This window comes from Alosa pseudoharengus, unplaced genomic scaffold, assembly GCF_046254945.1.
Source record: "Alosa pseudoharengus isolate Yale_2024_CS ecotype anadromous, Long Island Sound unplaced genomic scaffold, YU_APseudo_1.1 YU_APseudo_1.1_scf_7, whole genome shotgun sequence".
In the NCBI taxonomy this organism is placed as follows: domain Eukaryota; kingdom Metazoa; phylum Chordata; class Actinopteri; order Clupeiformes; family Clupeidae; genus Alosa; species Alosa pseudoharengus.
Genome location: NW_027468859.1, coordinates 29,049,813 through 29,072,108, shown reverse-complemented (window position 1 = coordinate 29,072,108; position 22,296 = coordinate 29,049,813). Strand labels below are relative to the sequence as shown.

At 39.7% G+C, this 22,296-nt stretch overlaps 1 protein-coding gene across 1 annotated transcript; it reads right to left on the bottom strand.

The window, feature by feature from the left end:
• Positions 1-18,349: 18,349 nt before the first annotated feature.
• On the bottom strand, positions 18,350-19,270 carry LOC143110003 (trace amine-associated receptor 13c-like). Its single transcript, XM_076272821.1, has one exon. The coding sequence runs from the start codon at positions 19,097-19,099 to the stop codon at positions 18,350-18,352; it is 750 nt and encodes a 249-aa protein (XP_076128936.1). The 5' UTR covers positions 19,100-19,270.
• Between the last annotated feature and the right edge of the window lie 3,026 nt (positions 19,271-22,296).

The window sequence follows — 22,296 nt, the reverse complement described above, 5'->3', positions numbered from 1 at the left end:
TAAAACATCTCACTGGTGCTCTTTTCTATCATTCAAATTCCAGCCATGCAGAAAAGTGGAAGAGTGTGCATGTTTGAGTCATGCTGAAGAGTGCTATGGAGATAGCATTATTTGTAAAAAACATTCTCCAGTGCATCATTACTGCATATGATGCTGAAAGGGAAGTGGACCTAGGACAAATCCTTAGCTATGAACTGATTATTGTCCCTGTACTGTAGCTATTGCAGATAGTGATGGTTATTTGTGAAGTGGAAATAAGTCATCCTCACTCAAGTGCTGTCTAGCAATGTGGAATGTCCAGTAGTGATCACTGCAAAAACTGCTCATTCAACACTGGTAATAGATGCTCAAGATCTAGTTATGTCTTTAGGACACCCATCTGACTGTAGCACATTTAAGAAGTATGCATTAAAGTTTGTAAGAAACTTTTGTATTGTTGTTTGGTATTTGTTATGTGGTAGCAAATGATGTTAACTATCAAAGAAATAGACCTAAAGTAGGAATGCACAGATATTGCAACAGATAATGGTGTAGGCCTATCTGATTAAGGCCTGAGTGGTTGAAACATACTTATTAAATTACACTGGGAGCAAAGAAGACTATCTTCACTTTTTGACCCTTTGCAATTGGAAGGCCTAGGGTACATCAAACCTACATCAAAGATTAGGCTCTTCTGCATAGCATTTAGTGATTTGCATGCAGTAATTTGAACACTGACCTTGATCTAGCCTACTTTGGCTATTTAAAGGTAATTTATTGCCAAAACTCCACACAATATAAATGAGCTATAACAAACAATAAAGGACTTATTCACACACAAACGACTATTTTACTGACTACAAAAATAATAATTATGTAGGAAGTTTAGAAGTTTAAAACCAAGAATTGACCAAATTCAACACAAATGACTCAATACACTTGGAGGAGGCCTGCGTTCTTTTCCAGATATTTTAGGATTTGGATATCGTTTCAGTATCGAGTATCAAGATATTTATGGCAGGTATTGTATCGAAGTCATAATTTTGGTATTGTGACAACACTATGCCAGAGCCACTCTGTTTTCTAAATCACCAACAAGTGATGCTGCTCAATGGCATATTAGAAGAGCACACTATCAAGCTCTAGTGTGGAGGCAAGCACACATACCAAATCCAGTGTTACTAGAAGTAAAATGTTTTTTACTTGTCGGTTGTTGCTGACGGTAGATGCAGTTCTGCATTAGGCTTATTCCCGCTATCTAAGTTCATATGTACTGTAGGATAATATAACAAGTTGCACAGATAACCTTCAACTCAGAATCTGTGCAATTTGTTATTGTGATGAAATGCATTAAACACCACATGAGTGACTCACTATGTTAGCAATAAAATTATGGTTGTGTTTTGATTAGAATTTCCGAGTTTTTACATGTTAACTGTAATCATGTTCCCATTAAATACGTTAATAAACTATATTATGGCTTCTTTAATGCTCAAACATGTATTTAGAGAACAGTTTTATTTGGTTTTAGTGATTACTTTTGAAATCAACCCAATTTAGGGAAAAATAAGCAAAAAAAATCACTATTTTATGTTAAAATGCTGATTATGGGGCTTAGAACTCAGAATTGAGCTTGGTAAACAAAATATTCAGAAGGGTGGTTTACCAACTTTTCCTGAAATTTGCCGTCAGAAGTTCTCTTCTGTGAAGCTGCTCTCCCACTATATATTTCTACTTTAACAGCACCGACAATCAAAAAACCCAGTGGAAACTAGATGGCAGAAGTGTGTAGGCCAATCGGCCCACCATTTTTTTTCTACTTCGCCACCTACAGATGTTTTACCGGTATGATATTTCGAAACGCCATGTTATTTCCCATAGACATTCGACGCCCGGAAGTTGGATGGATACGGAAGTTACTGAGGCGGGACTTATTCTGGGGCGGTCTATTTTTGGTCAACGATACTCGGGACACCGAAACACCGGGGCACATGAAATTTGGTGGGTATGTAGCCCCAGTATAGCCTGACATTGTCATACTCAATTCTAGTCAGAATATGAATCTGATACTGGCCCATTGGGACGTAATTATATGGCGTGTTTCAACCGATACAGGGGGGGAATGCCTCTGCACTCAATTGGATAGACCTAACCAATCAGAGCAACAAAATAGCTTACCGTGAGGTGTAGGAAGAAAACATACGAACCATCCTTCTTCTCCTATATCCCCTCCGTTTTTTAAAATAATTCTGTTGAACAGTGATATGCTACTAACATGTTAAACAGCTGGGAAAGGCTGTCGCAAATCCCTCGAACAGGTGGTCAATCAGAGATTTCAAACGAAGGAGGGAACATGTCGCAATTCAACAGCGCTGTTTTCCCTTGATGAAAGTGAAACCACGAGTTTTCCCACATCTCAACTTTGGCCAAAGTTTTCAGAAATAATTGTTTTCAGTGATACAACCTCATTAAATAATATGAATTTTCAATATGGGCTCTTAAAAGCCATGTATCCTGCACAGCGTTTTTGTTTCAAACATAAGCCTAATCTAAGCGTGCTCAGATGACGTGATAGACCAGGTGCTGTTGCTATCTGTCCATCATCGTAAAGCCTGATTTGATTGGTCCGCCTGATATAGGGCGAGCATACTTCCACCACAATGAAGCAATGCCAGACCGAACTTCCCAACCTCAGTTGTGGGTGGGACTAAGTTCGGAATGGCACCCAGGCTAGCCCCACTAGACTTTTACGGAAAAATGTCGTTTGGTCCCCGGGGGCCACTCCCCCCCCACCAACCCCCCCCCCCCCCCCCGCGCTGGGCCCCCCCAAACCCAAAAAATGCTGTTATTCCTAAATAACTACCTGAACCGTGGCACCGAGGATGAAGACATTTTTATGGTAACAGTGCAGTGCCCGTTCAAACATGCCATTCCTGAAAAAAACCCGTAGCCCAATTACATGCCAACAGGTAGCCTATGCCTGCTTTAAAAATAAAAAAGTTAAAGTGCCATGATTAACGCGACACGATCGTTAACTAGTTAGCCTATGTTTTGATACCTGTAGCTAGCTTCTACGGACTGTTATTTAAAAGAATAATGCTAACATGCTACATCTAAATAAGTTGATAGCAGTTAAAATGTCCATCTCTTTATTCTTACTCTTCCTTTCCAATAACGCACGTTTCCACATTTTAGCATTTGAGTGCAAAAACCCAAGGCTGCATCATGAATGGAAATTCGTTCATTAAGTTACTTTAAAGAGTGGAAAAAGAAAAGAGACGTAGAACAGCTAAGAGTTTCTAACAGCTAAGTTAACCTAGCATGCAATCAACACCTATTAGCTACACTGCCACTAATCTAACTCAGGGTTGCCAACTCTCACGCATCTGGCGTGACACTCACGCTTTCAGCACCAATCTCACGCTCTCACGCACACTCAAGAAATGTCACGCCAAATCCATTCTTTTTTTTTTGCAATCCGTTCATTTTTTGTTGATGACTAGACTAGACCACAGCATTGTTTCTAAATGACAGGATACGAGTTTAAGGCATACATATGTCTAGACCAACAGCAGGTAGGTCTAATATCAGCCTACAACGTTCTCAGCGCAGTTTTCTCTGATTGTTGATTCGCTGACTAGACTATTTTAATCCGGTCCGCGGCACCTTCACGGAACACGCTGCTTTAGACATGAGGCAGACCGACATAAAGTGTGGCCGCCCATTCTTCTCTAGGAACTACTCGCGAAGTAGCCTCACAGACATCACGTGAAATAACTTTTTCTCATCTTTTATAAGGTGCTATCCGCTATTTGCTGCGATAAACGGTTCGCGGGAAAAATAAATTAACTTTCAAGAAATAATCACATTAGGCTACTATAGCTCTGCGCTCATTTCAATTCCTATAGGAGGAATATCTCACAAAGTTTTCGTTCCACACATGACAAACCGTAAACCAGAATAAACAGCAGACCTTACCGAACACAAAGGTGTAATGCAATCCCCTGTACAATATGCCGTTCCAGAGTAATCCGGTTTTGAAATGGTAGCAAATTTCTATATGGTCTCCAATTTTGGGCTTTAAGTGTCTTAAAACTGAGCTGTGCTTAAATACCTACATATGTTTAAATATTAAAATCAGAGGATATATAGCTCATGGCTAAGAGTTTGTCGATGTAGCCATAATGATTTGTTTTCACAAAATGCTAAGCATGCATGTATTAAAGGGGCTTAAAAAGTGTGCTTATATTGGTCAATGCATAATTTCATAACAGGCCAAATAGAAAATAAATGTTAAATGTTAAATATACTGTAGCCTAGACATAATATTAAAATCAGATGATGTAGGATAGTATAGAGTTAGATAAAGTTGGATGGCTCCAGAACTCACACCAGTGGATTGGGTCTTAAAGGAGCCACACCACTTTTATGACACTATAGCTGTTCTGTTGATCTTTAGATTTGTTGCTACTGGGCATGAAGGGCAGGCCAATTATGAGTTCTGTCCAACATTGATGGTAGGTTTAGAAGAAAAGTCACCACATTTTAATCATATTGCAATACCAATAACCGTGATCATTTTGGTCATGATTTTTCATCAAATGTTCATACTGTTCATACTGGAATCCACCAGCCACAATAGTAGGTGGAAAAAAATATTTTAGGCTATTTCCATCCCTGATACATACGTACACTCATACACACATACATAAGTCTCAATCTGTCCATTTCTTTCCACAAAACTCGCCAGAAGTCATCATTTAAGGGGTTATTTTTCATTTTTTTTTACTGAACTACTACCTTTTTCAGGTGGGCAGGGGGGCCCTTTTCATGCCTGTGCCCAGGGGCCCAGTGGCTCATAATCCTTCCATGCCACAGGGTAAAAACACTGGTCTTGTTTTCAAGTGCAATCAATAATTGTACATTTTGAAGAAACTTAAATCATGGATTATACTGTACATAGCAAAAAAGTCTGGGGACAGACATTTTTAAAATTAGGTTTAGGGAAAAATTTAACGCACACGCACTATGACTAGGCTTGGGTATCGAATATCGAGTATTGGTTGGAACCGGGACTATCTTTGTGATTTTACCGGAATCGTTCAAAAGTTTAAATTTCGATTCCTAGTTTCGATTCCCAGTCCGCCGACCGGAAGAAGAAACGGCTGAACACCAACGAAGAAGCGCATAGTTCATAGAATTAAAATTCATGGAGAATGTCAGACTATTTCATTCAGAAAGCAGGGTTCCCGCGGATCCTTAAAAAGTCTTAAATACAACTGAATTTTCGAAAGAGAGGACCGCCAGCGAGTGCAAGAGAGCGAGTGATGTCTCCATCCAGTTTCGTGTATTTAAAACGCAATTGTATAGGCTAGCCTATTAGGCTACGGGAGGAAGTGTAGTGGTTGCAGAGTGAAGATGTTTTTCACGGGTTTGGTTAAAGGTGTGAAAACGGTAATAATACAGTAGGCCTATGTACAAAATAATATGCCTGACATTTTCGTGGTGTAGCTGAGGCCTGAGAGATAGACAGGTAGCCTACGTGGAATGAGGGAGCCTATGGTAGAATGAGCGGGAGAAAGAGTTGGTAAGCCCGTTAGCGATAGGTTGGCCATACGTTCGAATTTAGGCCGGACATAGCCTATGGATTTTAAAAGCCCTGTCCGGCGTCCGGCACAGCCTCAAGCCAGACGCTCATTTGTTCTCCTTTTTGGAGTTGCACTTGGCATCTAAAGTCTCGGACACAGCATCGTTTCACAAACTATGTACGCGAAGACTGCTGGTCAAATTATTTGCAGTGCTTCGCAATCAGGAGGAAATACTGTATATGTTAAGTTGATCTGTTTGCATCTTTCCAGCACGTGTTGCTGGCCTAGCCTAGGGAAGAAAATATCTGTCTAAGTTATAATAGCCCACCTGTAATATCTGCCAGCAGCTTGCTTGCCAGCGTTTCCCAGTAGGCTAGGCCGACTTATAATAGCCTACCTGTAATATCTGCCAGCAGCTTGCTTGCCAGCGTTTCCCAGTAGGCTAGGCCGACTTCGCAAAAGTTGTGAAATATAACCGCATATTTTTTGAATGTCGGCGGCTGCTACATAAAAAAAAATATGTGCGTTCATAATACGTGTAATATCTGCCAGCAGCTTGCTTGCCAGCGTTTCCCAGTAGGCTAGGCCGACTTCGCAAAAGTTGTGAAGTATAACCGTATATTTTTTGAATGTCGGCGGCTGCTACATAAAAAAAAATATGTGCGTTCATAATACGTGCGTGCTTGAGATGAAACCAGCAGTTTTATGCAGGATCATGCGAGGAGGACCTGTCTCTTAATTAATTTAAAACAAGTCAGTGGTTTTACAATGTTTCAGTCAAGCTTTGGTTGGTTTAGATACAACTGGTATGCAAAATGTAAAGTAGTGGATTAACTTTAATTTGCTGTGCTGCATATTGGACAATAGATGCACATAGTAAATTATATAATGTAGGCTTATTAAAATATGTAAATAGCTTAGTCTAACTTTGAAAAAAATATTGAAGGGAATCCAGTCCAGTGCACATGTCTTTGGCAAGTAGCCCTAGGCTACTACAGACACAGGTGAAGAACAGTCAGCCTCAGCAGTAAGCAAAACCAAATATGTACAGCCAGCTTCAAAAGCAAGCAGCCCAGACCCTAAAATTGGGCATTTATAGCTGTGAAGGTAATTCACACACAATTATTTTTCTTTCGCCAAAATATATTTGGTAACTTCTGTAGACATCCAAAATGGGGTGGGGGTTAAAATTAGTAGGAAAAAAAAACTATTGCATAAACAGTCATATATATTTTTTTTGTCGTGGTATAGTCTTAATTTTCATTTAGATGTCTTGTCTTGAAAAGGTCTTAAAAAGTCTTGGCACTTGGAAAATGTGCAGATACCCTGAGAAAGACTGTTGGTTAGCTAGCTCATTTAAAATATCCTAAACTTTTTTTGACCCTGCCTTTAAAAGAATCGAAATCAAGAATCGTTAGGAACCGGAATCGAAATAAGAAATCGGAATTGGAATCGGAATCGTTCAAATTGAAACGATACCCAACCCTAACTATGACTTCACAAAATCTCACTCCAGCCAAACACGGACGTTTTTTTTTTATGGACGTTTTCAACTCTATAGTAGCCTATTATTGCCATATAATGTCGCTAGCTTCACATAAAGACGATAGGTCCGAAACCATATTGTGCTTTATCGCCATCTATTGGCCTGGAGTCTAGTAATTGGCCCCTCGACAACATGGCTTTGAGAGGGAATGACAGAAACACTTTTTGCCTATTATGGGAACTCCTCCTGCCTCTCCACCTTGCAAGGCTAATGAAAATACATTGAATCATCTCAGGGTAGCAAGAGTTACCATTCATTTGATCTCCATCAGAATTATTTCCCTCATAAAATACAATAGGTATACCTATGGTTTAAGTTATCTGTAAAGCTGTGATCCCTGTGTAGACCTAATGCTTGCACTGCAAGGGACAGGAAAGCCCTAGAAAGGGTGGTTAAAGTAGAACAGAAATGGGTGCCTTTTCCACTTTTAAATCATATTTGCCCACCTCAGGCATACTTTTTTCTCCCACATTTAAATATAATGGATTGAAGTAAAATAAATGTGACAGTGTGGTAAATCTCATGATAAATGCTCTTATCCAATAATGGTCAAATTTGCTTAGCAATGATTATGCTAAAACTATAATGAAAAACAGTTATTCCTGTCTAATTTGTGTGACGAGGTGGTAGGATTAAGCTTGACGGACCCCCTCATAGTAATGAAAAAACAACAATAAACAACAACAAATAAACAATGTAAAAGAATGTCATCATTTTTCCGCTTAGTTTCTCAGGTGCTCTGGCAGACATTATTAAAATTTGTCTTTGTGATTTCATTTCAAGTAACATGCAGTGCCCTCCAGAATTATCGGCACCTCTGCTAAAGTTGACTAAAAACAGGTATAAAAAAGAATCTGTTTGATGATTTATTGTAATACAATAACAACAATGAGGAAAAATCCAACCTTGAAGGGAAGCAAATGTATTTTGAGAAAAAGGTAAATCTGATAAAGAAATAATAATAATAAAATAAGAAATATTTTTTAACATAAACACATTGCTCACAGTTATTGACACCCCAAGAAAAATCTTATGTACAAAATGTAACAGAAGCATTTTCCCCATCTAATTTCAACTTCTTTAAGTTAATTTAAGTTCTTTCATCTTGCAGTCGCAATAAATAATGGATCAGAGAAATTTTCCTGTTTCTATATTCTGTTTATGTAAGCTGTATTTGTGAATAGCCTGCACAATGCAAATAAATAAAAGATAAACTATGTTGCATTTCCATACTCATAAAAAAATAACATTGTGAGACACTTATCTATAATCCCAGAAAGATGTTCTTTGATTTGTTAATTTTATATATAAGTATAAGCATATATACTCTTTTGATCCCGTGAGGGAAATTTGGTCTCTGCATAACACTACAATGTGTGTCTCAACTAGTGGTAAGTTTGACCACCAAGTCGAAAGAGTCCATAATCAGACCCATAGTCAGTCCATAATCAGTTAACCCGTCAACAACATCACTGTTAGTCTACGTTATATACATCCGCAAGACTTTGTCTCATCGAATGTTTTGATGATGGTCAGGTCAGATAATAAGGGCATGCTCGTGCATAGCTTAACGTAAGTTTATTTGTGTGTGTCACTAGTTTATAACCTTTGATTTTAGCTACTGCTGTCAATGTCAACCCGTTAATGCACGTGATAATTCAACGTGGGTTCTCAAAATTGTCATGCATCCACTTTCCCAGTATCTATGACTATCCAATTTTGGTCGACATGTCAAATCAAACTAGGATATCTATTCGGTGTCAAGCTGGGTGATGGGGGTAAAAGTAAAAGTACAGTTACATGACTGGAATTCTACTCAATCACAATAAGTAAAAGTACTATTTTCAAACAAACCCTACTCAGAGTAGGCTAGACGTTTGATGATGTCAAAGCACATCACTATGAAGCTTAGTGCATGAGATGTAATTGTATATATTCCAGTTAAATGTTCCAGTTTCATTGGGTGGTAGATGGGTGGTAGAATTCAATCATTTGCTGGTAGATGAACCAACAAGCTGAGGCCAGCACAGGAGTTTGTGTCCTCAAGAAATTAACATGTTGCTTGTTCACTCGTGTTTGAGGTTGTTTCCTAATAGGAGATTTATAATTCCTAAGGTCCTGAAGGCCTGTGCAGAACAGCTATGTGGGATTCTACAGTGCCTACTCAACACCAGCCTGTGTCAGATGAAGGTTCCAGTGCTGTGGAAAACATCATGCCTTATTCCAGTACCCAAGAATTCTTCTTCATCAGTCCTCAATGATTAGGGTAGACTGAGTACAGTTGAGACATGTGTACAGTTGAGACACCTTAAATATCTTGCGTGCGCAGCAAGCACAAATTGTGATTTTTGCTGTGCACATGCGTATTAGTGTCCTCTTTGATCGCGGGAAGTTTGAACAACGGACGCATCTCCGATCGGAAGATATCAGCAAACGTTTTTTTTCTAAGGTAAGGAGTTCACTAAACCATGCACTCTCCACAATGAATAGCTTATTATCCTTATGTGACTGTGAAACGTTACTGATATCATCACAAACGTTATTCTGTGCCCTAAAAACTGGCATATTTCATGGTATTGTGTCATGCAAGGTCATTGCAAAATCTAGAGAAACGTGCGACGTGGTCAGCGGGGTACAGTTGAGACACATTGTATCAACTGTCCCCGCGATAGAGTTATATTACGTCACGTGCTGTTTAGCTGTTCAGTGTTATGATAACAGGTTAGAAGTCGTAATTATCCAGCATAGAAAGCAAATTAAAATAAAATTTGATATTTGTGATATTTGAACTGTGTATTATTAATGAATATTTTTTCTAACGTGAATGTTATAAGAATAACCTAGCATGTTGTCAGATAATCAAGGTGGTACAACGGGTACAGTTGATACACCCTTTTTAAGATGTGTGCAGTCACATAATTCATTTAAATACAATAAAGGCATATGCAAAGGCTGTGTGTGTGTGTGTGTGTGTGTGTGTGTGTGTGTGTGTGTGTGTGTGTGTGTGTTGCCTGTATGGAGTTTATGTTTATGTTTATGTTATACCTGTTGCAGGATGCCCCACTACAGAGCTAGGACAACGAATAGGGGAGTGCCAGGACAACTGTTAGAGAGGGCCTCAAAAGTGGTAGACCAGGGCAGGTCAATTAGGAAGGTAGCTGTGTAGTTTGGGATTCCTGTTGCTTCACTGGCCCGATATGTGAAAAAAAGGCGAGAGTTTGCTGATGAGGGCCCACTGCCCTCAGTAGGGTACAAGAGCAGCAATGCAGTTTTTACTAATGACCAGGAGCTCAGTCTGGTATCATATATCAGGAGAGCGGCAGCCTTGTATTATGGGCTACCCCCCAAAGAGGTAGGAATGCACTTAAAATAATAGGGAGAGACCAGGTCAGGCATGACAAATAAGCCAGTATTACAAATCCATAACAGATATTTTGTTGCACATACATTTTCTGTAGGCTTAATGTATTTTCAACAGCCTTTAACTTCAAATCATGAAATTATTAAATTATACATGGGATATTTTATAAAAGTACAACTGCATTATCAACTAATTTTGAATTTCTTTATCGTTGTAGATTCGGAAATTGGCTTTTGAATTGGCCAAATGTTACAGAATGCCTTTTCCACAGCAGTGGACCAAAAATGGCAAGGCGAGTGCTAGTTGGTTCACCAACTTCATGCGGAGGCACCCCATTCTCTCCATTAGAAGGCCTCAGGCTACAAGTTTGTACAGGTCAACGAATTTCAATGAAGTGAACGTGGGGTCCTTCTTTAAAAACCTGTCAACTGTCTATAGCAGACATAGCTTTCACCCTAAAGACATTTGGAATATGGATGAGACAGGGCTTGTCACTGTCCAGAAACCTGGCTTCCTTGTTGCAACGAAGGGGGAAAGACGAGGGGGGAGCATTACATCAGCGGAGAGGGGGGTTCTTATTACCATGGCACTGGCAGGGAATGCTCTTGGTAACATTATCCCCCCCCCATTTCATCTTTCCCTGGAAGAAATTCCTTCCACATTTTATTCGTGGTGGGCCAGAGGGGTCAATCGGCACAGCCAATGGCAGTGGCTGGATGATGGAGAAGGACTTTGTTGTCTACTTGCAACATTTTGTGAACCACACCCGGGCATCAGAGAAGAACAAAGTGTTGCTGCTCCTGGATAACCATAGCTCTCACATCTCAATTGAAGCTATAAACTTCTGTAGGGCCAATGGGGTGATTATGCTTTCATTTCCACCACACTGCACTCACCATCTGCAGCCGCTTGACAAGTCTGTCTACGGTCCGGTAAAGAGGCTCTTCAACGAGGAGATGGACAAGTGGCACCGGGAGAATGCTGGGCAAACAGTCACTTAACAACATCTTGCTGCTGGCAGCGTCACCCCTGAATGTGAAGAAGGGGTTTAAGAGTACTGGAATCTGGCCGCTCAATCCTTCTATCTTTGAGGAAGAGGATTTTCTCCCGGCATCGGTGACTGACAGGCCCCCTCCAGATGAGTCTCTCCCTGGGCCGTCCACCGCCCTCACACCACCTGGGCCGTCCACCGCCCTCACACCACCTGGGCCGTCCGCCCCTGATTCTTTTGTTACTTTTACAGGGCCAACAGTGACTGTAAATTCAGAGGGTGTTAGTGAAGTAACCCTGACCTTATTTCCTCTATCTTTACAAGAGGAGGAAATCATCACAGAAGTAAGAGAAATTTATTTCATTTCAAGTTATACATAAAATTCTGGAAATGAAATATTCATACCCGTGTATGTGTGTGTGTGTTTGTGTGTTTATGTGTGTGTTTGTGTGTTTATGTTTACCAGGTTCAGCATGTTCCAACGTTTAGTCCTGAACTAATCAGGCCTCATCCAAAAGCTGGCCCCAGAAAGGCCAATGGTCACCGTCGGAGGAAAAGGACCACGGAAATACTCACTGACACTCCTGTAAAGAATACCCTTGAAGATGAGAAAATAAGATCCTCCATGAAGGTGAAGAGGAAGATTGTGAAAGAGAAAAAGGAAGGAGGAAAAAGAAAGAAGAAAAGCACAGAAGACACCCAATGCCTGGTGTGTGACGAATGGTTCTCAAGGTCACGGTCGGGAGAGAAATGGGTGGCCTGCTCCAAGTGTAGCATGTGGTCACACGTAGAGTGTACCCTTGGCGGAGACAGCTACACATGCCATCACTGTGAAAGTGACACCTGAGTCAGTTTTTTTCTTTGTTGTTTGTTTACTGTTACTGTTTACATTGTTATTTTTAGTGTTATTGAAATGTTTCCAATATCTGTTCCAGTGTTAAATATTTGTTCCTGTTGTATTCTTTTTAACCAGTGCTAATTTAAATAAAATGAATGAATTTGAACATAAAACATGTTGCCCAATTGTTATTTTCTTTATTTGTCTTTATTTATTACTAGTGCAGTGCCCGTTCAAACATGCTATTCCTGTAGCCCAATTACATGCCTGCAGGTAGGCCTGCTTTGAAAATAGAATAGGGAAAAACATTATTTCAGGTAAGCATTCAATAATGAATAGGCCTACAGATAATATAATAATATAATACATGTGAAGTGAGCAGAATTTAAGCATGGCTACATGTGACATTTTTTACAAATCAAAATTACATAATCCTAACAGCTGTTTTGAGTCAAGGCTATATGCTTAGCCTATTGAAGAACTTGATGATAGAAAAAAACAAACCATTTTGTGGAATGATGCATCACATGAAATTTGCAACGGTGTGACTCAAAAACAGTCTCTGGTGGCCTATAAGTCATATCACACTCTGTCTGCCACTCGTTGCTTGTCGCTGGTTATGCTTTGCATGTGTGGCATTCTGAGACGTTCTTTAATTCGGGACCATCATCGCTCGTTTCAATTTAGGACCTTGCAGTTGGAATTGTCGTTTGCTTATTCAAAGTCTAAAGACAGTCCAAAGTAGCCTGGGCTATTCATATGTGACATCACACTCTGTCTGCCACTCGTTGCTTGTCGCTGGTTATGCTTTGCATGTGTGGCATTCTGAGACATTCTTTAATTCGGGACCATTATCGCTCGTTTGAATTTAAGACCTTGCAGTTGGAAATGTCGTTTGCTTATTCAAAGTTTACTAAAGACAGTCCAAAGTAGCCTGGGCTATTGGAAGTGTCCGATTATTGCACATCATTTTTTACGTAATTTTGAAGAGCCACTGCATACCTGTGTGTCTTGGCGTGTTCACTCTATTGTTGAGGTCAGACATGTTAAGTTTTTACCCGTGTAACCTACACTGATCCAGCTCTGCCAAAGCCCTGCTTCTATCCTCACTGGTAGCTTACAGTACAGTGGTGTGTTGGAGGGGGAGTGGCTAGCAGCGAAAGCCAAAGTGTGCTTCTTTTACCGATATATTTAACGATATCTTTTGCATTTCTTATTCAAACCACGTCAAATTTGGCACTGCACTTACTCATGCCCGTAGCAAGACCAGTGGCATTAACTAGAGATGCACCGATAGATCGGCTGGTGACCGGAATCGGCCATGACCGGTGACCGGCCGGTCAGTCTGAGACATGCCGATTTTATGCCGGTCAAATGCACTAGTGCGCCGCAATTGTAACAACACCCAGCTGAGTTTGCAAAGTTTGAAGAAGCTAGCAACCAACACTCAGGGCTGGATGTAGGGCTACAAAGCAAGCGCTAATAGGCTACTGAGTTTTTCTATGCAGCAAACGCTGTGCTTTGCCATTGGCCTACTGCGTGGAATTTACTAAGCTGTCACTTCATTATAGGCTACGTAAACATCGCTCATCACCGCCCGTCACTGCCGCTAATTGCGTGCCCACAGCTGAACCACAAGCGCTGCTGAACGGAGATAACCGATTGCGACATTAAAAATAATCAAAGTTTAGCGATCATAGGCTACATAATAAGATGTAGATAAGCAGCGACATACAGTAGCCCTAGTAGTTCTACTCCACTTAAAAAAAAATACTCAAAGTATTTACTGCACGTAGACTAGGGCTATGCCTTAAAATACCCTGTCTAGCAGATTGAGAAGTGGATGTCGTGAAGTGAACAAACGATAGCCTATTAGAAAGGCAAACAAACGTTAAAGTTGCTTTTGACATAGTAGCCTACAATGAAGAAAATTGATGCTCTGAATACTGAATCAGCCGTCTCTGAAAGTTTATATAGCCTAATTGATGCATTTAACCGGAATTTGGATTTAATTTTTTCACCGCAAAACAGACGTGCACTGTTTTCATATATGGTGGAGCACCTAATCGCTATTAGCACTTCTCACCTGTTGATTGCGTGATAGCCTAGGCTACTACCACTTTTCCCTCGCCCTCCCATAAATTCATCAATGCATATGAAAATATGACATGGTAGCAGGTTCAAATGTAGGCCTATCATGAAAATTGTTCTTATATCTTTAGTTGGATATTGGATGTGAGAAGAATAAAATGGGTGTTCCATAACTTAACTTAATCCATAATTTGATACTGCAGCTGAAGTTAGACTTGAAGAAGAATCTGTCTGCTCACCGGTTCCATTTTTTTTAACAGACATTTCATTATTGATAAGTTGATTACATGTCTATATTAACATGTTCTATCAAAGAAAAAATAGAAAATAACTATTTGTGTGTGTGCTGTAAAATGGTTAGAAGAAATGAAATCGGAATCGGCTAAAATCGGTATCGGCAGGTCAAACTCTATGAAAAATCGGAAATCGGTATCGGCCCAGAAAATTGCAATCGGTGCATCTCTAGTATTAACATCACACTGCATGAAAGTGTTGGAGAGATTGGTGTTGGCACACCTCAGACCTCAGGTGACCACCTCAATGGACCCACTGCAATTTGCCTACCAACGTGAGGTTGGTGTTGAAGATGCCATCATCTACCTGCTTCAGCGAGCCCACAACCACCTGGATGAAGCTGGTAGTGCAGTGAGAATAATGTTCTTCGACTTCTCCAGTTCAACACCATACAACCTGTTTTGCTAAGAGAGAAGCTACAAAGGATGCAGGTGGAGACATCCATAACATCATGGATTGTTGATTACCTGGCGGAAAGACCACAGTTTGTACGGATGGGAGGATGTGTGTCCGAGAAGGTGGTTAGCAGCACAGGAGCACCGCAGGGGACTGTACTCTCTCCTTTCCTCTTCACATTATACACCTCAGACTTTCAGTACAACTCTGCAAACTGTCATCTGCAGAAATACTCTGATGACTCTGCAGTTGTAGGGTGTGTGAAGGATGGGGAGGAGACTGAGTATAGAGAACTGGTGAACAGCTTTGTGGCGTGGTGTGGAAACAACCACCTACTCTTAAATGTGGCCAAGACCAAAGAGATAGTAGTGGACTTTAGGAGGGCTAGGACAAAGTTGAACACTGTCTCCATCATGGGGGATGAGGTGGAGGTAGTGGAAAACTACACATATCTGGGTGTACATCTGGATAACAAACTGGACTGGAAGTGCAACACTGAGGCTGTTTATAGGAAGGAACAGAGCAGGCTATACTTCTTGAGGAAGCTTGGGTCTTTTAATGTGTGCAGCAGGATGTTGAACATTTTTTACCAGTCTGCTGTTTCTAGTACCATTTTCTTTGCAGCCATCTGCTGGGGTAACAGTATTAGAGCAAATGACACCAAAAAACTCAACAAGTTGATTAAAAGAGCTGGCTCTGTAATTGGAAGTACACTTGAACCCCTAGAGTTAGTTAGGATGTTGCAAAAGCTCCTTAACATTATGGACAACACCTCACATCCACTGAATGAACTACTGGTCAAACAACAGAGTGTTTTTAGCTGGAGGTTGCTCCAACTTCGCTGTAGCAAGGAGCGTTATAGAAAATCATTCCTGCCCACTACCATAACTATTTACAACAACTCCCCTTTGTGCCATGAGAGAAAATCTTATGCTGAGAGTCAATGCAGTTTACAACCTCTTTAACAGAGAATATATCCATTTGTATTTATTTTTTTAACTTGTATGTATTTTTTATGTGTGATATATGTTTATATTATTAATTGCTGCTGTAACACCATAATCTCCCTTTGGGGATGAATAAAGTAATCTATCTATCTATCTATATAAAGGTACTTTAATACCTTAGGTTCGTTCTGAGCAAAAACATTATTTGATATCATAATATTATAATATAATACCTATATAATATATTTGCCTAGTGTCTCTGGTAGCCTATTTTATTTCACAAATTGTTTCAGTAATTTAGACTACATACTTGGAAAAGGCAGTTAGATAGTGTTGGATATTTTTTTTATCAACTAGTAGTTCTAGCCATTTATACAGGGGAGATACCGATTCATGACATCTGACTAAATTCATCCTATAAGGGGTCTGGGGAACACTGTGTGAGCAGGTGACTTTCCAAGCCTATGGAGTTTTGAATAATATTCAAACAAAGGTTAAACGGAACGATAAATATCGTTATTAACCAGTTATCTAAAATTGAAAATAACGTTTTCACTCCGGAAGAACTGAAATTGGTTTTGTTCCCATTTTCAGTTACGTCCATCCAAAAAATGTGTTTGTTTTCATTTTCATTCTTTGAACCATTTCTAATCCCTGCTAAAGATATTTGGCCTTTAATTGTAATGGGGGTTGAAGTAAAAACCTTCCAAAGAATGAAATAAATGAATTAGATACCCATACCCAGTACTTAGTTACTGTCCACCAGTGTGTGTGTTTGCATGTTTATTATTGAGGTGGTAGAGTAAGAATTACATTCTTGTTATGTACATTGTAAAATTGTTTTTAAATTATATGTATTATAATAAATCCAAAAAGGATTATTTAAGGAGTCTTTATTGAATCAGATGGAAATGTTTTGACAGTCACAGTCATAGTTATCATTGCAACAATTCTGCATTAGAATCTTGTTTCAATCCAGATAACCTAATTCTACTGATGGATTATTTTCTATAACTAAATGTGTCCATATTCCCTCAAAACTCACTAGAAGACATCATTTGAGGGGTCATGTTTTAAAAAATGTCTCCGGGGGAGCATACCCCCAAATCCTCAGAATCTTGTTTCAATCCAGATAACCTAAATCTATTGATGGCTTATTTTATAAATGTGTCTATATTCCCTCAAAACTCACTAGAAGACATCATTTGGGGGGTAATTTTTTAACATACCTCCAAACCCCCCTAGAATTTCTTTTTGACACTATAATTTAAGCACAGACTACACAGACTGTATAGTGATTACACAGAAAAAGAAATTCACATATAATATATATACCCACACCATCCAAAACACCAGCTACATCTCCGATTGGCCTCCCACCTCGTGTTATGTAGTGTAGAGAACAAAACATATTTCAATTAAATTTCAATTTAATTGTACTTATAGAGCAGCAAAACATTACACATGTCTCGTATCGCTTTACAGAGTGTTAGACAATCAGAGAAAAGAAAAGAGAAGAAAAGAAAAGAAGGCCCATGGGTAACAGGAAGAGAGATACATAGTTAGAAACCTCGAGCAGATCAACGACTCAAGGGCCTGACCCATCTGCCTAGGGTCAGATACAGGACAGTAAGGTCTGTATACATGACAAATGCATATGTTAGTCAGGTGATATTGAATAAAATCCGTGGAATTTTAAGTTTTGAATAATGTCCATGGCCCCCCTCCTGGAACCTCATGCCACCCCTTCGCCACCCCAGGAAAAAATCTCTAGAACCGCCACTGGAGGGCGGGCGCGGGACTGAAAAATCAGTCCCGCTCAGTCCTCTAGTGTACACATAGACACACACCAGGAGCGTTGAGCTCATTAGGAACACACACTGGAGTAGTGCAGTGTTTGATCCAGCGCCCGGGGAGCAGTTGGGGGTTGGCTACCTTACACAAGTGCACTTCATCCGTGGATGTGGAAGAGTGCTGCCCCATACACATTTTCTCTACCAGTCAAAGATCAAACCGGCCATCTTTTGATTAGGCTACAAGTCAGATTCCCTGACCAGTAGGCCACGGTCTGTTATTGATGTGATCAGACATAACCATGTTTGTCCAAGCGACTTCAATAAACATTACATTAAAATGAACAGTTTAGGCTATAGTAAAATCAAAGCCTAAGAATACCTAAATTATTAGTGATTAGAATTTAACAGAATAATAACCATAAACATACGAACCAAACAACAAACCGCAACTGTAAGGAAAAACTGAAAGAAAAAAAGTTTTGACTGACATGCATGTGTGACTGTGTTGATTGAAGGCTTGAATCACTTCACCTGCAGAGAAGACTCGGGGCTACATATACGACACCTTACAATTATTTTCATGCTCTTTTGAAACCACGGGTAGAACAAAGCATACATAATTGGATTGAATAAAGAATTCAAGTAAAATAGTGTTGTCATATATTTTAACACATCATTAAAAATCTGACTTTGGATAATCTCAACCATTAAGCTGCATATATAAAAGGGCACCAAGCATAACAAAAAGACAGACACCAGTATACCAAGCACTTTTGCAGCTTTTCTCTCAGATCGTTTGGGCACATCACTCTTATTGGCATCTGGATTGCTATTAGCCACCCTGGTGATGGCATTGGCATGTGTCTTGGCAATGGCAAAGACTTTGAGGTACAGTACTAACATAATGGAGCATGGCAATACAAACACAACCACAAGATCCACAAAGGACCATATTTCATTCACCATAATGAGGCACTCGCTTGGGCACAGTGTTAGAGCATGAGTGAAAAAACCATTGCAGTACAGAAGAGCAACGTTGTACCCCAGAGAAAACATCCAGTTCAGAGATGCTACAAAGATAATGAGGTTCACGGTGATTTCCGTTGAATAGAAAAAGGGATTGCTCAGAGCCAGGTATCGGTCCACTGCAATGAGAGCCACATTATGAACAGACGCACATCCCAAATAGAATGACATGAAATTGAAAAAAGCACAAATGGTTGTCCCAAAAAACCAGCATGACTCTATCAGCCAGATGAATTGCAGTGGCATCACAAATATTCCTACAAAAATATCTGCCACAGCTAAAGAGAGGAGAAGCACATTAGTTGGTGTGTGAAGTTGTTTGAAGTGACACACCGATGTAATGACAAGCAGATTGCCACAAACAGTTATTATAACAACAAGTATTGCAGACACATACACAGCCACATATGCTGGTGTAACTGCTGTTTTCCCAAAGCACGAAACACAATTGTCCAGAAGGCTGTAATTGCTAAATCTGTTGGTTCGTAGGTATTTTGGCTCAGTGAAGAGCTCCCTAGAAATCGAATATGAAACCAATGACATGATCGGACACCAGTGGAACAGGCCAGTGATGGTATTAAGCTACTCTTTTATACACACCAGTTTCCTACCCCCACCCCCTGTTTCCTATACCCACCCCGTTTCAGTTTTTTTCTTTTTAGCACTAATGCACGTCAGAGTCCTGCAGAGTTTGGGTACCCACATGCAATTGTTTGTGTAGTTTAGTCAATTGTGTGACTAATAGAACTGGTTCATTTGCATACAATGACAGAAACATTCCTTCATTTCCATCACTGTTGTTAATTATAGTTAACACTGTTACCTATATTACGTTTAGTGATGTGTGTGCAAGACTAAATTATTTGATCTTTGATCTAGAGCCAATTGCGTGGTGATACTTGCATAGCCTAAGCCTACAATGTTGTGACCCCATCTGCTTGAAGCAGGGCGCTGCTAGAAAATTTGGGCCCTATGACAGACAATAATTATAAGTATATCTGTAATGTAATAAATACTTGTATTCATTACATGGGTTTTGGCTATGAAAGATTTAATTCAATAAATACAACATTCAGTTCAATACTGTCACAGACAAAAGCCCCAGATTGGGGGCAAAGGATCTGTGTACAGCCAATAAGATAGAGGGAGCCCAATGTGAAAACCACTGGATTATACAACTCTCCACCCATTGACTTAATATGTATACATAGTTATTATTATGAACGCCGCTAGCGAAGCTAGCAAAGCGGTCATATAGGGATTGTCAACATTTTTCTCCCCCCGGTCATGTACTTCCTGAATAGACCTCTCCAGAATAAGTCCCACCTCCGTAACTTCCATATCCATCCAACTTCCGGTCGTCAAATGTCTATGGGAAATAACATGGCGTTTCGAAAGATCGTACCTGTCAAACTCTGTAGGTGACAAAGTAGAACAAGCTGGTGGGCCGATTGGCCTACACACTTCTGCCATCTAGTTTCCACTGGATTTTTTGATTGTCGGTGCCGTTTAAGTAGTAAACGATTACTAATGCTAACCGGGAGCTAGTTCCGATGTACGCGGGCGGAGGAGGGCGTTAGAGCTTGCTCACAACCAACCAGTCACAACCTAACGTGATGGTCATTTTCACGTGTGATTCATGCGTTGTTTCAGTGGTCTATAAATGTAAATCGTTTGCAAGGTTCAGCCTCTTTTCAACATGACTTAACTTTGGTTTGACTGTGTGAGTTTGTTGGCTGTTATTGAGATATTTGAAAAAGAAAGAAATTGCCGACGAAGACACTAAAGACATGACGAGATGAGATTTTTTTTCACGAATAACAGATAATAATAAGCAGACTAGGAATCAGAGGCTGAATCATATTGAGTCGATAGCTTTATTTTGCATGACCTTGATCAGAACAGTAACGTTTTCAGAATGTATTAACAACCTATCAAACATGATGATTTCACGCAGGGTTAGTGCCACCTCCGTAGACAGGCTCTGGTGTCACGAACTCCATTTCGGTGAAGACAAACTATGAAACATTGCCGTTGCTATGCAGCCTTGACTGGGGGAGTCGTGCCGTCTGAAGCGTGCGTTAGCTTAGTGCTTCTTACTGATATTAGAGGGAGAACAGATAGCTAACAAAAGTTCAGAAAAAGTCCTGTTGGCAAATTTGAGGAAAAGTCGGTAAAGGGGCTATTTCACACAATTTGAGGGTGCTGAATTCAAATATTTTGTGTACCAAGCTCAATTTTGAGTTTTAAGCTTGTGAATTAGCATAATTAGCATGATTCACATAGTTTTTGGTTTTGCCATCAGATATCATAGGAATTGCAAAAAATAAGGCATTAATATACTCTTTATGTATCAGATATGTTGTAGGACAGGACAGGAATTACCCCAATGACCCTCAAGTAGCAAATTAAAATAAGCTAAAATTAAAATCTAAATTGAAATAATAGCTAAAATTCAGTATGACATTTAGAAACAAATTAGATTCCTTGATAATAAATTGATAGAATAGTAGGTGACTGCTCTTTTTTCTGTAGAAAGTATTTTGTCACTAACTATTATGAACAGTTGTCAGTCTTTATAGAGGATTTACACTGTATTTTTTTTTACTGTAAAGGCAACTGTGCTTGCCTAGTTAAAACATCTCACTGGTGCTCTTTTCTATCATTCAAATTCCAGCCATGCAGAACAGTGCAAGAGTGTGCATGTTTGAGTCGTGCTGAAGAGTGCTATGGAGATTGCATTATTTGTAAAAAACATTCTCCAGTGCATCATTACTGCATATGATGCTGAAAGGGAAGTGGACCTAGGACAAATCCTCAGCTATGAACTGATTATTGTCCCTGTACTGTAGCTATTGCAGATAGCGATGGTTATTTGTGAAGTGGAAATAAGTCATCCTCACTCAAGTGCTGTCTAGCAATGTGGAATGTCCAGTAGTGATCACTGCAAAAACTGCTCATTCAACACTGGTAATAGATGCTCAAGATCTAGTTATGTCTTTAGGACACCCATCTGACTGCAGCACATTTAAGAAGTATGCATGAAAGTTTGTAAGAAACTTTTGTATTGTTGTTTGGTATTTGTTATGTGGTAGCAAATGATGTTAACTATGTAGGAATGCACAGATATTGCAACAGATAATGGTGTAGGCCTATCTGATTAAGGCCTGAGTGGTTGAAACATACTTATTAAATTACACTGGGAGCAAAGAAGACTATCTTCACTTTTTGACCCTTTGCAACTGTTAAAGAAATCCCATAAAAACGGGAAGCCCTAGGGTACATCAAACCTACATCAAAGATTAGGCTCTTCTGCATAGCATTAAGTGATTTGCATGCAGTAATTTGAACACTGACCTTGATCTAGCCTACTTTAGCTATTTAAAGGTAATTTATTGCCAAAACTCCACACAATATAAATGAGCTATAACAACAATAAAGGA

Excerpts from the sequence above, each read along its gene's own strand:
- LOC143110003 (XM_076272821.1), bottom strand. The coding sequence starts at position 19,099 with ATGCCACTGCAATTCATCTGGCTGATAGAGTCATGCTGGTTTTTTGGG.